Source organism: Mustela nigripes, chromosome 6 (genome assembly GCF_022355385.1).
Source record: "Mustela nigripes isolate SB6536 chromosome 6, MUSNIG.SB6536, whole genome shotgun sequence".
In the NCBI taxonomy this organism is placed as follows: Eukaryota; Metazoa; Chordata; class Mammalia; order Carnivora; family Mustelidae; genus Mustela; species Mustela nigripes.
In genome coordinates, this window is record NC_081562.1 from 120,965,719 (window position 1) to 120,981,253 (window position 15,535).

General features: G+C 39.6%; 1 protein-coding gene across 1 annotated transcript in view; it reads left to right on the forward strand.

Moving 5' to 3' along the window:
* The first annotated feature begins 321 nt into the window (after nt 1–321).
* Nucleotides 322–15,535, forward strand: part of ODAD2 (outer dynein arm docking complex subunit 2) — a 187,581-nt gene continuing 172,367 nt past the window's right edge. Inside the window, exons 1-6 of the mRNA XM_059404994.1 lie at nt 322–576; nt 6,566–6,723; nt 8,872–9,064; nt 9,910–10,016; nt 10,197–10,333; nt 12,856–12,972. Of these exons, the coding sequence (XP_059260977.1) occupies nt 353–576; nt 6,566–6,723; nt 8,872–9,064; nt 9,910–10,016; nt 10,197–10,333; nt 12,856–12,972 (936 nt within the window). The 5' untranslated portion in view covers nt 322–352. The remainder of the gene's footprint in view (nt 577–6,565; nt 6,724–8,871; nt 9,065–9,909; nt 10,017–10,196; nt 10,334–12,855; nt 12,973–15,535) is intronic.

The window sequence follows — 15,535 nt, forward strand, 5'->3', positions numbered from 1 at the left end:
CTATTTCTGTTTGCTGCCCAGTGACTTGGATTTCCCCTCTTAGGCCCCGGGAAATGAGAAAGTAACTTAACTTCAGGGCAGACAGATATTGGAAAACCCAAGCGCCCCGCCCATCACTTTTCCTTAGATCTGGCTCAGTAACAAGGAACTATTTTATTGCATTAAAGAGCAATTCGAAGATTAAAAAATCAGCCACTACAATTAATAAGCAGAATGTGGGTTGGATGGCTTGAAAATAAAAGGCTTGAAAATGAGAACCGTTCTGGGGAAAAGGGGCTTGCGATCCTCTGTTTCTCTTTCCATTCCCCTGCAGTGTGTGTGCTAAGCTCAGATCGGAGCCTTGACGGATCCCATGGGTGTGGCTCTGAGGAAATCCGCGCAGTGGACTGCTGCAGGTTACGGAACCAGAACCTTGGAAATCACTCCTCTCAATGAGGCGATACTGAAAGAAATTATGATCTTCGTGGAGAGTTTTATCTACAAACATCCCCAAGAGGCAAAATATGTTTTTGTAGAACCACTTGAATGGAAAACAAACTTGGACCCCTCAGCGTTTGAATCGGGATATATAGTCAGGTAAGCCGGTGAATCGCTTCTAGCAACTAGTATCGTCATTGTACATATTTCTGTTAATGGGTTTGTAGGTTTCCGGCAAGTTATTTAACATCTGTGAATCTAAGAAATATTCTGACCCAGGGATGGTGGACGAGAGGCACTCAGGTGAATCTGAGGATATTTTGTTTGGCCAACACAGTATTCATCTAATTTTTAAATTTTTATCTGAATTTCTTTTGATATGGGATGCATTTCCCCAGGTCACCACACTCCCAGAATTAGCTTCTGTTTCATATTTGGGCGTTCTGCTCACCCATTCCACCCTCCAGGTGCAAGTAGCCATTGGTTTTGTGATCTCGGATAGAGACAAAATCCCCTCTGGTATTTAAATCTCCTAATTCCTGGGGCGGTGGAGAGAGAGTGGTAAATTCTGCTCACTACTACAAATTTTTGACAATTAGTATTGTCCTCAAATGAGAACCTTCCAACTCTGAGATTTTAAAAAAGATCCTACCTCTACCTCAAACAGGGGGCTGTCAACTTAGCTCTTGCAAAGAACATAGGTAAAATATATATGTATTTATGTAAATGTAATCATAATTATAAAAGACTGATTTGCATATGCATATGTAAATCTTTTCTGTTGTTCTGGTCAGCTTCAGTTTATTTTCTACTTTCAGACACTAGGAGCTTCTTTTCTGTCACCGTGTTCCTCCCTGGTTTTGCATGTGAGCTTTTATTTATTTTTTTAAAAGATTTTATTTATTTATTTGACAAATACAGATCACAAGTAGGCAGAGAGGCAGGCAGAGAGAGAGGAGGAAGCAGGCCCCCTGCTGAGCAGAGAGCCCGATGTGGGACTGTATCCCAGGACCCTGGAATCATAACCCAGGCCGAAGGCAGAGGCTTTAACCCAAGGAGCCATCCAGGCGCCCCCCACATGTGAGCTTTTAAAGCCTGACCTTATCCAAGACAGGTCACTAACCAGCCTCAGCTCCCTAGAAATGCCTTTTCCATTTTTTCCCTTTGGGGTTATTTGTGAGAATAAAATCTGAATTTCATTCTTAGAACTGAAAAGCCATTCTTGAATTGCATTTCAAGAGCGCTTTGGTTCTGCCCTAATGATTACCTTCTCTCTGAATTTCCTGGTGTCTTTTTTTTTTTTAATTGTATTTTATATCTATCTGTGCCTACGGTCACTTCCTCCCAAAGTGCTTGCCATTATTTATTGCTCCTACTTTAGTTCAGTCTAGTGTCACACATCGTTTTTCCTGACCTTTGAAAGATGAACTCATCTGCAAAACCCTGTAGTTCAAAAACATAGGAACTACTTAACACAAAGATGGATTTAAAGCAGATGTCAGAGGAATATCATGACTGTCATTGTATCTTGCCTCTGTCCTTATTTTGCATTGCAAGTACATGTATGACCATATCTATGACCTACTTAGGTGGCTATTACACACACCTCAGTTAAATCACTATTTCTCTTTTTTTGTCCTTGTCTGATTTTTTTTTTTTTTTTTTTTTTTTTGCTCTATTTCCATTCTTATAATTCTGCATCCAGTCTTCACACACACTGGTCCCTATTAAGCAGGATGTCTCCACATTTTGGCACCATGTGTGTTTTGAACCAGCTGCCCCTTGATTATCTTCCTTCTGTCAAATTGGCAGGGCAACTTTTCCTTGTGCCTATATATCCATTTTCTATCCATTGTTCTTGTTTCTGGCCTTTATGGTTGATATCTCTGATGTTAGAAGGGAAAAGAAGGATCTTAGAGTAACACTTGTTGTATTTGAAGGAAACCATCCCTTTGTGGCTTGATGAAAACAGGTAGGTACTGATTGTCCCGAAGAAAGCAAAGGATACAGCTGAAATTTCGATACTAGTAGAAAATACCAAATGTTTACACATCCAAGTCTTGACCATTCTCCTTGCTCTACTCCCCAAATCAAAGAACTGTTAGCAACCCATAGCCACTTGGTATGTTGTGTCTAGTAATATAACAAGTGATATAGACCAGAGATGCCTTCAATGGCTGGAAGAATGTATGATTATTATTTTTTTTAATTTTTAAAATTTTTAATAAACATATAATGTATTATTAGCCCCAGGGGTACAGGTCTGTGAATTGCCAGGTTTACACACTTCACAGCACTCACCATAGCTCATACCCTCCCCAATGTCCATAACCCCACCACCCTTTCCTGATGCCCCAAGAATGTATTATTAAAAGAGCCCCAGCTGCCTCATTCTTTGCCCACATGCACTCTTCTTGCTTAGCTGTTGGTCCTTAGAACACTTTATATTCACTTATTTAAAGCAGGGAAACTGCTATCCTTTCAAATAAGATTCAGGTCTATAAGTCCACATAGATACAGATACCTTAGTCATCATAAAAGCTTTGAGCTTGGAGTCCCTGGGTATGTTTCTCCCAAAGCCAGAATGTTCTTGGGTATTTTAGAATATTTAGGCCAATTCTTCTTCTTGGGAATATATATTCTCTCAGCTTCTTGTTCTAAAACAAGTTGGTTATATCTGCTTGGAAATTCTGTTGAAAGAAGCAAGCTACGCCCTTCTGTTGATGTCTTTTGTATTTATACGTATGGCCTGATTTCTCATTTGATGTTGTGCATCTCCAGATGCACTCTTTGTAACAGTCAGTAAAAGTGTGATCAGCCTTCTCCTGAATTAGTCTAACAAGCATCTAACGTCGAAACCAATCCACTCATCCGGCACTGGAAAGGTTTTATATTTCATTGCCCATCTTCTTTTGTGAGGGTCATTGTTGAGTAGATAGACACGTCACTTTCCACACGTTAGATGACACGTTGTTTTCCTTTAAAATCATTTCCAATGTACAGCTCTTTGTCATTTAATAACACTTGTCATCGTCTTTATTCAATGTTTTGGGGAAAATAGCTCCACTTTCATTTTGATGGAAATCTTAGGTCTCCTTGTATTACCATTTTCAATTTCTTTTGTTCTCATCAGACAGGATGAGATTACTGATCTTTCTAAGGTACCTCAGAATGAAGCCTAAGTCCCTCTAAGCTAAGGACAGATGACACCCTCCAATGATTGACACAATCTGTTGGTGGCACACAAAGTTGAGTTGCTTTGACTCATTAGACTGGACCTTGGGAAATTTAGAAACCGTGTAAGTGTTCAGAATCACTCAGTGAAAATGTTACTACCTGTATTCTTCTCTCCTTCTTTGGGAGAACTATGATTTTTGAATCATATCGGCTTTAATCTTGTGGTATTTCAGACAGCTGATGTCTCTCTCCTGTCTCAGTGATTTCTGAGTTGGGATAAAGTCCCCTTCTGGTAGGACTTCTGGGTGGATGAGAAGTCAGGCCCTGAGCCAGTGGCCCTGGTCCTGCCCACTTCCCTCTCAATTCGTGCCTTTCTGGTTTCTAGTTTTCTTTTTTTATTCTTCTGTAAATTTCCACAGGCATCTCTTTTAATGCTTATTTCCCATACACCTTGGTAATGGGCATTGTTTGATCTTTTTGCCTTTTTGTTCTAGTTCTCTTATCAATGTCACGAAGGCTCAGTTACATGATCTCCGATCTTAAAACTGTATCAATAATTATTATGTCTTGGTAAAACTTCTTTTTAAAAGATTTTATGTATTTATTGGAGAGAGAAAGAGAATGAGCAAGCAGGGGGAAAGCAGAGGGAGAGGGACAAGTAGACTGCACTCAGCGCGGAGCCTGACAGGACTTATGACCCTGAGACCACGCCCTCAGCCAAAACCAAGAGTCAGACACAAGTAACTGAGCCACCCAGATGCCCCATATTGTGATGATACTTCTATGTCATGCTGTTAAGATCAATGGCCATAACTTTAGTTAGCTGAGCTCTTTGTCTTTCATTCCTGAGAATTACTAACTAGTTTCTCAACGATAGCTTCATTTCCCTTGTTACTATTTAGACTCATTTATTAATTACCGTATTCCGGACACTAAAGTAGGCACTGGGGATTAAATAAGTGAGACATTCTCCTCCTCTCTCGCTTTATAGTATGAGCTCTAGTATTTTCAGCCGCCTTCCCCAATTCCAGTTTAAACGTCTTTTGGTCAGGTCAGTGGATTTCATTTACAGCACATTCATCTTGACCTCACGAGGCAGGTGCTGTATTTTTCTTTCCAGAGTGCTTTCTTCGGGCATTAGAAACTGTGAACCCAGAAACAAACCTGCTCTTCCGTATCCTTATAGCTGGCGTTCAGGTCCTAGTGCTCTGCGAGCTACAGGTTTCAAGCAGTGGGAGCAATGAAATCTGTGTCCTGTGCCCTTGACTTCTCCCATTTCTCACCAGGAGTTTCACCTTCTCGGGTTCAGTGGCTTGATATTGTTGGCATTCAGTCGGCTTATAACTTAGTCTTGTCATCATCCACTTAGCATGCATGGCCAGCCCGGTACAAACCTTTAAGAAATCGCCTCGGTCCTCTAGACATTTTTCCAAAAGCTTCATTTTAGAGAAAACACACATTCTGTATCCAACACACAGCACTGGTCAGTCTAGAAATCTTTTACTCATTTATTCCTCTTCTTTTTATTGAGCTCCTTCTATGTGCAGTTACTATGTAAGTTACTGCACATACAGCAGTGGGTAAAAGTCCCTGTCTCAGCCTCCTTTTGCTGCTGTAATAAATTATCACACACTCAGTGGTTTAAAACAACGCAGATCTAATCACTCATGGTTCTGGAGGCGAAAGACTAAAATGAATCTGTAGGGTTAACATCAAGGTGTCCACGGGGCTGTGTTCCTTCTGGGGGCTAGAGGAAAATCCATTCTTGCCTTTTCCAGCTTCTGGAGGCTACCTACGTTCCCAGGCTCCTGGGTCTGTGTAACTCTGACCTCTGCTTCCATGTCACGTGGGCTCTTCTGACTTGACCCTCCTGCATATTTCAGAATCTTCCCACCTCAAGCTCCTTAACTTAACCCATTTTCATAGGCCCTTTTGCCACATGAGGCAACACATTTATGGGTTTCGGGTTTAGGACATGGACGTCTTTGGGGAGCCACCATTCTGCACCCCACATTCTCTATGCTCTAGTTCCGTTTCTAGTGAAATAGTGCTCTTAGTAGATCTGAGTCTAAGCCTGTCAGGCTTACTGTTTCTGATGAACCGGCAAAATTCCACATCTGCTTATCTGCATTACACTGTGAAGTATGTTAGGTCAGGTCTTAAGATGAGAACAGTTTTGCCAGGGATATCCATATATAATAAAAACTTAGGCAGTTTAGTTAATGTTGCAAGTGGTAGAAACCTACAAAAATATGACTGCCATAAAAACATTTAATACCTTTTAAATGCCGACCTAAAAAATAATTAAAATGGACAGAAACACAAATCCAGGGGACTCAGTAACTTCTGATCAGGACAAGTCCATTTAGAAAAACTGCTTATTATCCTAAAGTAAACCAAATGAGGGGGTTTAGAGTGGGAAAAGCAGTCCACAGAGGGAATCTAGTTTGTTTCCTCTTTTTTTTTTATAGCTTTTTTTTCATAAACACAGAGTAGCCAAGAAAATTCCTGACCACTAATTACTGCGGTGTAAATTTTATAAATAATATAACATTAGAAATCCCCAAAACATGAATGGTCCTGTAGAACCAGTGATTTTTTTTTTTTTACAAGATCTCCAACACATTGTTAGAAAAACAAAAAACAAAAACTGTGATTGAGTTCATGTAAGTATTCCAGAAACTTGCTGAAGTTTTCCTTCCTGGATATCTTGTATGGCTCTCTGTGGTCACCAGTAAGGCTGAGAACTTAAGGGTCTGAGTGTGGCCAAGGTAGGAAAAGAGATGGGTTTCTCACCAGAAGTATTTATATTTTGTGTTTTTTAATGAGATCTGGGAATAATCTGTCAAAATGTCTTGCATTTAACTTCACTAGCATCTAGGTAATCTTAAGCTTTCAATACACATTTATTTATTAATTTGTGTATGTATGTATATATGTATGCATGTATTTTTTTAATTTATTTTCCTAGTGAAACAACAGTCAAATCAGAAGAAGTTGACAAAGATGGGCAGCCCTTGCTGTTCCTCTCTGTGCCTCACATTAAGATCAGGAGCTTCGGGCAGCTGTCCCGCTTCTTGCTTACTGCCAAAGATACAAAACTGAAGGAAGCACAGGCCTGTATCGAAGGTGATATCTCCGCTCCTGTCTGTGATTTGATTTGATTTCTTTTAGAAACACAAACTTGGGAGGAGTCGTCATTTGTTACAGCCTCTTAGAAAAAGTTCCGTGACCTAAAAGGTTAAAAGTCCTATGTCCGACTTCATAAACATGTCATTCATTTTTCTTGGCTGAAGGTCCTACTCATATCCAGTTTCCACTTTAAAACGAAAAGGACTAATACTTTGCCACTAGCAAGCTTCTAGATTTCTCTAATTTTAGCATGTGGTTTAAAGAGAGGCTTCCTAGCTTCTGTGAAGGACCGGCGGCCTGTAGCCTTTGAGGTCCACATGGGAAAGAAGGCAGATAAGCAAGGGCATCCCTGGAGGACCCCCTCTACTCTGCTCGGAGGGATGGTGCTGTGTTTCTTCTCCAGTGAATGTAGCAGAGATAGTGTAGAATAATCCCACTTTTCATTGGTCTCACTCCCGTTCCACTGTGGGCTACATAGGCTTCTGTGAATAGTTTCTTTCACTCAATGGGAAGTGTTTTTCCTCTTAATTAAGGATGTAGATTTCATTATTGTCTAAGCATCTAACATGAAAAAGGAATTGATCAATTGCCTGCTGTAATGAGACTCTCAATTTTTCTTATGATTAGAAATACCTAACGGTAGATAATGATGTCATCTACATGTTTTGCTTCTTTGGAATCGTGTGACTAGAAGGTCCCAAACATGAGGTGCCTGGGTCCTGCCTCCCCTCATTCTTCGCTGTGTCTATTCCTGTGACATGGCAAGATGATCCTTTAAAAATAAAAAAAAATTAAGATGTGAACCTCAGGACAGCACCCTTTTCTTATCTCTTGCCTACTCTTCTTTATTAGGCTATCTATACATCATAGCTACTCTGCTGAGGAGGAATGAAATCTTAAAAGTAAAGCTGAATTCAAAGGGATTGTTATTAGCATCAAATTCAATTTTAAATATGAAACTAATACAAAGACTGGCTGTTATAGATCTGGTTTGGCTAAATGTGTATCCACTGCTGTGTTTTGTCCTTTAAGAGTTCTAGGTCCAACTCTCAGTTTTGGGTCTAAATTCCATGGTACATGGTAATTTGGAGGTCAGGTTTCTGTCTTTCCCCCAAATAATTCCATTTCCTTTTTCATGAGTCTTTAGGAAATGATTGCTGTAAGGGTAAGTTGAGATGCTCAGGAAGTGGGTGATTCCTAGATCTCCTTCCCCCGACCCTCCCCTCCTGTGAGCTTTTCTAAGAGGCCCTACGTCTTTTCTGCTATTTCCTGGTGCCACAGTCCCCTTCCTGTTGCAGGGCTAATGCACTTCTCTTCATATCAATCAGATTGAGTTTTCTGGACTAGTCCCATAGGCCCTTTCTCCCTCCCTGTCCAAATGCACACATACTTTATCTTACCTGAATTCCCCCTTCCCAAATAAGGCTTTGCTCCCTTCTTCCCCCCCTTCTTCCTCACTTGCAACGTCATGATTCTTTGGCTTTTACCAAATTCTGTTTTCAGCCTCTCTAGGGTGGACTTTCACACCTATGTCAGCCTCGATCGTGAGTTAGGATTGAAGTTTTTCAGTGTAACTTTGGTATGTGTGTAAGTACTGGCCAGACTTGTTTTTCCAACTCGAACATCAAAAGGCACTGAAAATATAAGCAGTTTGAACAGGTGGGAAAGGCTGGCAGTAGATCTGTTGACTGAAAGAAACACGCAGTTTTGGAAAGAAAGCATTTGTGAACACTGAGCACTGGTGCACGTGCACACACACACGTATGTACACTCACACACACAGTTCTACTGATGATTCTCCTAAGACTAGTATTTCTCTATCTTCAGATCAATCCTGAATATGTTAATTGAATGCCCATTCTGCACAGTGTTCCATAGTCAACTAAAAAAAAAGGATGTCTTGTTCTCTGTCTCGTTAGATGATAGTTGGTGCTGCAGTAGGAGGCAGGGCCTCTCCAGGACTACAAAAAAGCTCCTAAATAGAGCAGAATCTGAAAAGTAGAGTTGAATTCAAAGTGGACCCATCAGAGAAAAGCTTAATGAAAGATGCACATTTGGGTGGGCTTCCGAGGATGTTGTAGTCTTTATGTTTCTTGCAACAGAAGACAAAGAGGGTCATTTTTATTTATTTACTTATTTGATCAGCTAACAGAGATCCCGTAACAAAAATCCTGGGTTTGGATTATAATGCGATGAAAGATGACACATCCGTAGTGAATATTCTTGATAAAATCATCAAAGACGGAGATCCCGAAAGTGAGATTAAGATGAAGCTTGGCGTGCTGCTCAAGCACCTGGATCTGCACCTACTGAATCATTCTCTGAAACATATTTCATTGTGAGTCTTTTAGAGAAAAGAAACCTCTAACAACTAGTTACAAAGAATGCTTTCAGATTTGTTTTTTTTTTTTTAAACACACAAAAAATAAAGTATGGAAGTTATTGTGACTGATTTAACATTAATCTCTTCTTAAGATTTCTTTGAGAGAGAGAAAGAACATGCTCGTGTGCATGCGGGGGGCGGGGGATGAGAAGGAGACAGAGAATTTACATGAACTCCCTGCTAAGCTCGGAGCCTGATGCAGGGCAGGATCTCAGGACCCTGAGATCATGATTTGAGCCAAAATCAAGTCGAACACTTCACCAACTGAGCCACCAGGTGCCCCTTAACATTAAATACTATTGGAATAAGATTTTAGTTTATTGCATGGGTATCTCTAATTCGAAAACTTAAACATTTGCAGTTAGCATTGCTAAAACTTTCTGTGGGCGTTTACCTGATTTTGAGGACATGAAATAGCCTTGGTATTTTCAGACTACCAGATAAATGATTAAATAGTAATGCAGATATCACGTAGAGTTTGTAAATTTTAAAACTTGTTCATTTTTCTAATTTTTTCCCCTAGTATTCTAGTATTACCACTAAGAAATCAGGTGAATATTTAAATGAGTATATTTAATGTTGTGTTAAATATGAATCACTGATCTCTTGATGTTTTGAGAGTGTTGTAAGATTATAACACTGCTTAAAGCTAACTGCAATCTTTTAGTTGTTGTATAATTTTGACTACAGTTTTAATTATAAAAAATAATACACCCCCTCCCCAAAATGAAATATTTTCATGTGTTTTCTGGGGATTCTCTTGTAGAGTGTTAAAATGAATTTCTTACTATTCATTTCAGAGAAATATGTTTAAACCCAGCAATTGTTAAGAACGATATAGAACAGCTGAAACATCTCTCAGGGAAAGGAGAACAAACCGTCTTGGAATCTATCGACTACACCTCAGGTTCATATTATTCTCATAATTTGTTGTGTGTTATGTACAGTAATGATCATTTATAAATGCTTCACTGGCTACATTAGGATTGAATATTTGAAAAAATGAAAATATAATCATATTTATTTTTTTAAAGCCAACGTATTTTATTTTTGGAGCTCCTCTTAACTCATCGATGATTGGTTTCAGATTATGAATTTTCAAATGGATGCCGAGCCCCACCTTGGAGACAGATTCATGGGGAAATTTGTTATGTGGTGGTGAAACCACATGATGTTGAAACTCTCTGCATTACCTGTAGTGCCGAAGGAGTATTTTTAAATGGTGTAAGTAATTTTTTAAGAACCGTGTTGACTTTGGTGCTTAGCTCTGTCTCTGTTAAACGCAGGCCCGTCTCCAGCACTGAATCCCAACGACCACAGAAAATGCGATACTGTTCTGTGGGATTTACGCAGATCCCTTTGCTCTGTGTTTGCTGAGCAAATCCAAAATAGTTTGAGAATTAGTGCCAGTGTTCTCCATTGTAGGTCATTAAATCGGTCTTCTAAGAAATGCCTTTCAGAGGGACCCACGCCACTTTATAAAATGAAAACCTCCTTAACAGTCAGTTCACTGATTAGTTATATGAGTATTAGGGGAAAGAAAAGGAGGCCCGAGGTAACACAGGAGCCATAACCATAGCTTTTACCCTAAGAGTGGAGGGACAAAGGGAAGGGGAAGCATTACATTGTGGGAGTTTGGAGAAAGTGCCCTATGAAGCTGGGACCCAGATGTCTAGTGAGGCGGCGTCACTGGGCTGTGCTGGAACCTTAGGATCTCAGAAGATGGACCTTGCAGAGCTGGGACTTAGACCTCTGAGCCGTAGACCCTGATTACATTGGTGATGGTCCCTTGGGAGATGGCCCTCCCTTCCCTACAGAACTGGGACCCATATCTGTGAGGAACGGTCACTTCCAGGCTGTGCTGGTCCCCTTGGAGCTCTGCAGGTCTCCATGAGCCCGGCACGCAGACCTCTGAGGAGAGCAGTGCCCCATTAGCGCTCCTGCCTTCGGGGCTCACAGGAAGATCTTTGCAGAACTGGCAGAGCTGAGACCCAGACCTTTGAAGATGGAGCCCTGGTCAGCTTATAGTGGTATTTCTGAGGGACCTTAATGAGGCAGGTTCTGGGAGTGTAGGGAAAAAACCCTGGGAACTTGAGCCAGCTATTGCTACTGGAAGCAGCAGCTGCCACTGCCAGGGGGGAAGAGCCGCTGCTGGGTTGAGGCTAACAGGAACAGTAGGCAAGAAGGAGGCAGCATGTCCCTTTCCTCCTCCTCCAGGTTTTCAGTCTCCCTTTTACTTCCTGCTGACCTAAGCTGGCAAAGGGGAAACAGCGTGACAGATTCCCAGCCCTGGGCAGCACTAAGCAGAGTGAGAGCCTTCTGAACCTTCTACATTAAAAATTTTAATTTTGAGGCTCATACTTGCTCACTGAACTTAACTAGGAGCCTGGCTTTCTCCTTGGCCACACCCTGCCCTTGGTGTCTTCAGTGTAATTTGGGGCCGCATAGGCAACATCTGCAGGGAGAACCCAAATCCTGAATGGGGACCCTTTATCACAGAGGACTGTTTGGAGCATGGCTACCTCGTGGTTTGGTTTGTCGTCAAAATACTGGTGCCACTTTCTTTTTTTTTTTTTAAAGATTTTATTTATTTATTTGACAGAGATCACAAGCAGACAGAGAGGCAGGCAGAGAGAGAGGAGGAAGCAGGCTCCCTGCTGAGCAGAGAGCCCGATGCGGGACTCGATCCCAGGACCCTGAGATCCTGACCTGAGCCAAAGGCAGCGGCTTAACCCACTGAGCCACCCAGGCGCCCCCTGGTGCCACTTTCTTAATGACCAGCAGGCATCTCTTGTGACATGCCTTGTGCTTTTCTTCTCAGAAGGACACTGTGCCTTATGTCTGCACAGAGAAGGGAGACAACCTCAATCTGATTTTGCTTCCAGTTTGTTTTGATAGTCTAAGAAAGTGAAATTTCAGTTTAGAAAATCAGAGACTTTGACTTTCTAGAGTGGGGCAAGGAGACTTCGTTTCTATCAAAGTCTATTGACCTACATATAACTGTGTTTCGGAAATCTCTAAGCGCTCCTCTTATTTTCAAAAATGAAAGGAACACAAAACTATTCAGTAATTACAACAAAATGTGTAACACGTGAGAGTTACATGGGTATGTATGATGTTTTGTATATATGTGGTTATGTATACAGAGAGTAGACTATAGTTTTTTATATATGCATTTGATTAAGGCAGAACCAAACCTTCCCTGTTAGGGTGGGCAAGCAAATGAAAATGAGGAAAGGAAAGAGACAAAAAGAAAGAGGTACAGACACAAAGGGTGGAGGGACAGATGGTTACATGGAGGCTCTAAGTCTAGAAAATACACCTACAGCAATGGCATTGCATACAGAGCAAGAGCAGAGTGTGACAAACAGAGGCTTTTCTGTGGTGGCATTCTAACCTTGGGGTCTTTTATGACTTCATCAGAGGTTCTTGAAGTCAGAATGCTTTTTTTGCATGAGGGGAGTACAGAGGGAAGAAAGCTCTTGATTCTTTGCTAACTAGCAAAGTGCCCTACATGCATATAGGAGGTACTCAGTAAAGGCATGCTGGATGGAGGGATGGATGGTTGGATGGATGGACAGACAGATGGATAATTTTAAAAGGGAAGGGTTTTGCCTGTATTTTTGATGTATAAAGACTACCACATGGATTGTTCATAGAAGAAAACAGTATGTGGGCTTGGGTTGTGATGTATTGATCAGGTTCAGTAAATAACTAATGATAGCACCAAAATTTCTCTCCCAAAGGGCAAAACAGATGATGAGGGGGGAATTAATTATGAAAGAAAAAGTGAAATTTATAAAGACCTTGTCACATTTTTAAAAGAAAAATCAGCAAAATTCTTGGAAAATATGTCTAAACAGGTAAGTTTATAGTCTTTTGAAATTTCATGTCACTTGACTAAACTTTCTGTTGAGAGTAATTCTGGTTTGCTTTTTTTTTTTTTTTTTTTGCCTCTGCTTCTAATTTTTAGAATGTTTTCACAGTAGTTTACAAAATAAGAAATATTTTAAGTGGAGTACTTCCAGAAAACTTCTGATTCTCTTTAGGTAATAGGTATAAAATATTTCAGATTGCTTCCTAAGTAGCACTTTTCATCTTCCCTTTTGAATTAATAACACTGAGAACAAAGGAGTCAGCCCCATTAATGAAGCCTAGATGTTTTGATTATTTTTGACCCTTTCTGAGCATCCCATGATCACTACCTAATTGGATTGTCTCAATAAGTGTGTCAACTGCATATACATAAGAACTGGGCTTCCTTTGTATCTTTCATGGTTTTTGAATCCGTGTTGGATGAAGAAATCAGCTAATATAGTTGTGAAATAAAATTTTGATTGGAGTTGATGTGGGTAAGAAACAATATGCAAGAAATACTAATGTGATACACTTAAGCTCCAGGCTGATTGTCAAGACGTGTCAGTTCCACAAACCCCGCATGAGATAATCTGCCCAGTCCATTGCTTTCCTTCTGACCCTGCCACTTCCAGAGCATTCTATTTTCTTACTATACTGCTGCTGCTCTTGTACTAAAACTTCTCTTTGTCATTGTGCTGTGACCTTTTTTTTTTTTTTTTTTTTTTAATTTTCTGATGTTTGATCACCTATTTCCTGGACTCCAGTTTTTCTTTGTTGTTGTCATACAATACCTATACAAAACTAAATTTGCCATTTTGACCACTTTGTATATCACCAAGTGCCATTAATTATGTTCATAATGTGCAACAAATACTACTATTTCCAATTTTTTTTCATCATCTCAAACTAAAACTCTGTTCTGATTAAGCAGTAACTTCCTTCTTCCCCAGCTCCTAGGAACCTCTAGTCTCTGTCTTTATAAATTTGCCTTTTCTAGGTATCTCAAGAAGTGGAATCATACAATATTTGTCCTTTGGTGTTTTGCTTATTTTATTTAGCATAATGTTTTCCAGGTCCATCTTTGTAGCATGTGTCAGAACTTCATTCCTTGGGGATATGACCACATTTTGTTTATCTATTCATTTACAGTGGACGCTTGCTTTGTTTCCACTTTTTGATTACAGTAAAAAATGCTATAAATATTGGCGTACAAGGATCTGAGTTCCTGTTTCAGTTTTGGAGGGTATATACCTAGAGGTGGAATTTCTGGGTCATATGGTAATTCTGTGTTTAACTCTTAGAGGAACTGCGAAACTGTTTCTGCCTAGACTGGACCATTTTATATTCCTGTACAAGGATTCCAGTTTCTCCACATTCTCACCAATACTTGTTATTATCTGTATGTGTCTTTGTGTGTTTATTATAGACCTCTTAGTAAGTATGAAGTGTGGTATCCTATTGTACTTTTGACTTGCGTTTCCCTAATGATTAGTGATGTTAAGCATATTTTCATGTGCTTATTAAGCATTTGTGGGTTTTTCTTTTTTTTAAGAAATGCCTATTTACCTCCTTTGCCCATTTTAAAAAATGGGTTGTCTTTTCATTGTTGAGTTGTAGGAATTCTTTATGTATTGTGAATATCAATCCCTTATCAGATAGAATATTTGCAAATATTTTCTCCCATTCTGTGGGTTGTCTTTTCACTCATCTTGATAGTGTCCTTTGACCCACAAACATTTTTAAGTTTGATGAAGTCCAATGAAAATATTTTTGTTGCCTGAATTTCTGGTACAGTACTTAGGAAACCATTGTCAAATCCAATGTCATGAAGATTTGTCCCTGGTGTTTTTTTTTTTTTTAAATTTCATGGTTTTTGCTCTTAAATTTAGGTCTTTGATTTATTCTGAGTTAAGTTTTGTAGATGGTATGAGTATAGTAAGGATAGAGTTTCATTCTTTTGCTTATAGATATTTTGTTTTCCTAGCATCATTTGTTGAAGGGATTGTTCTTTTCCCCATTGAATGGTCTTGGCAACCATGTTGCAAATCAATTTACCACAGATGTAGGGGATTATATTTGGACTCTCAGTTCTCTTCTATCTTGTCTATCCTTATACAAGTCCCATACTATTTTGACTACTATATCTTTGTGGTAGTTTTGAAATTGATAAGTATAAATCCTCAGACTTTGTTGGTGTTTTTTTAGACTGTTTTAGCTATTTGGGCTCCATTTACTTCCTATATAAATCTTAGGTTTGGTTTTACCATTTCTGCACAAAACAGCATTGGGATTTTGATAAGAGATTATATTGAATTTGTAGAATGCTTTGTATAGCATTGTCATCTTAATATTAAATTTTCCAGTCATGAACATGGAGTGTCTTTCCATTTGTTTTTGTCTCCTTTCATTTTTTTTCCAGCAGTATTTTATAGTTTTGTGTCAAGCCTTTGCCTCCTTGGTTAAATTTATTTCTAAACATTTCATTCTTTTTGATGCTATTATAAATAGAATTGTTTCCTTAATTTCTGTTCTAATTGTTCACAGCTAGTGTGGAGAAAGAGAAATGAT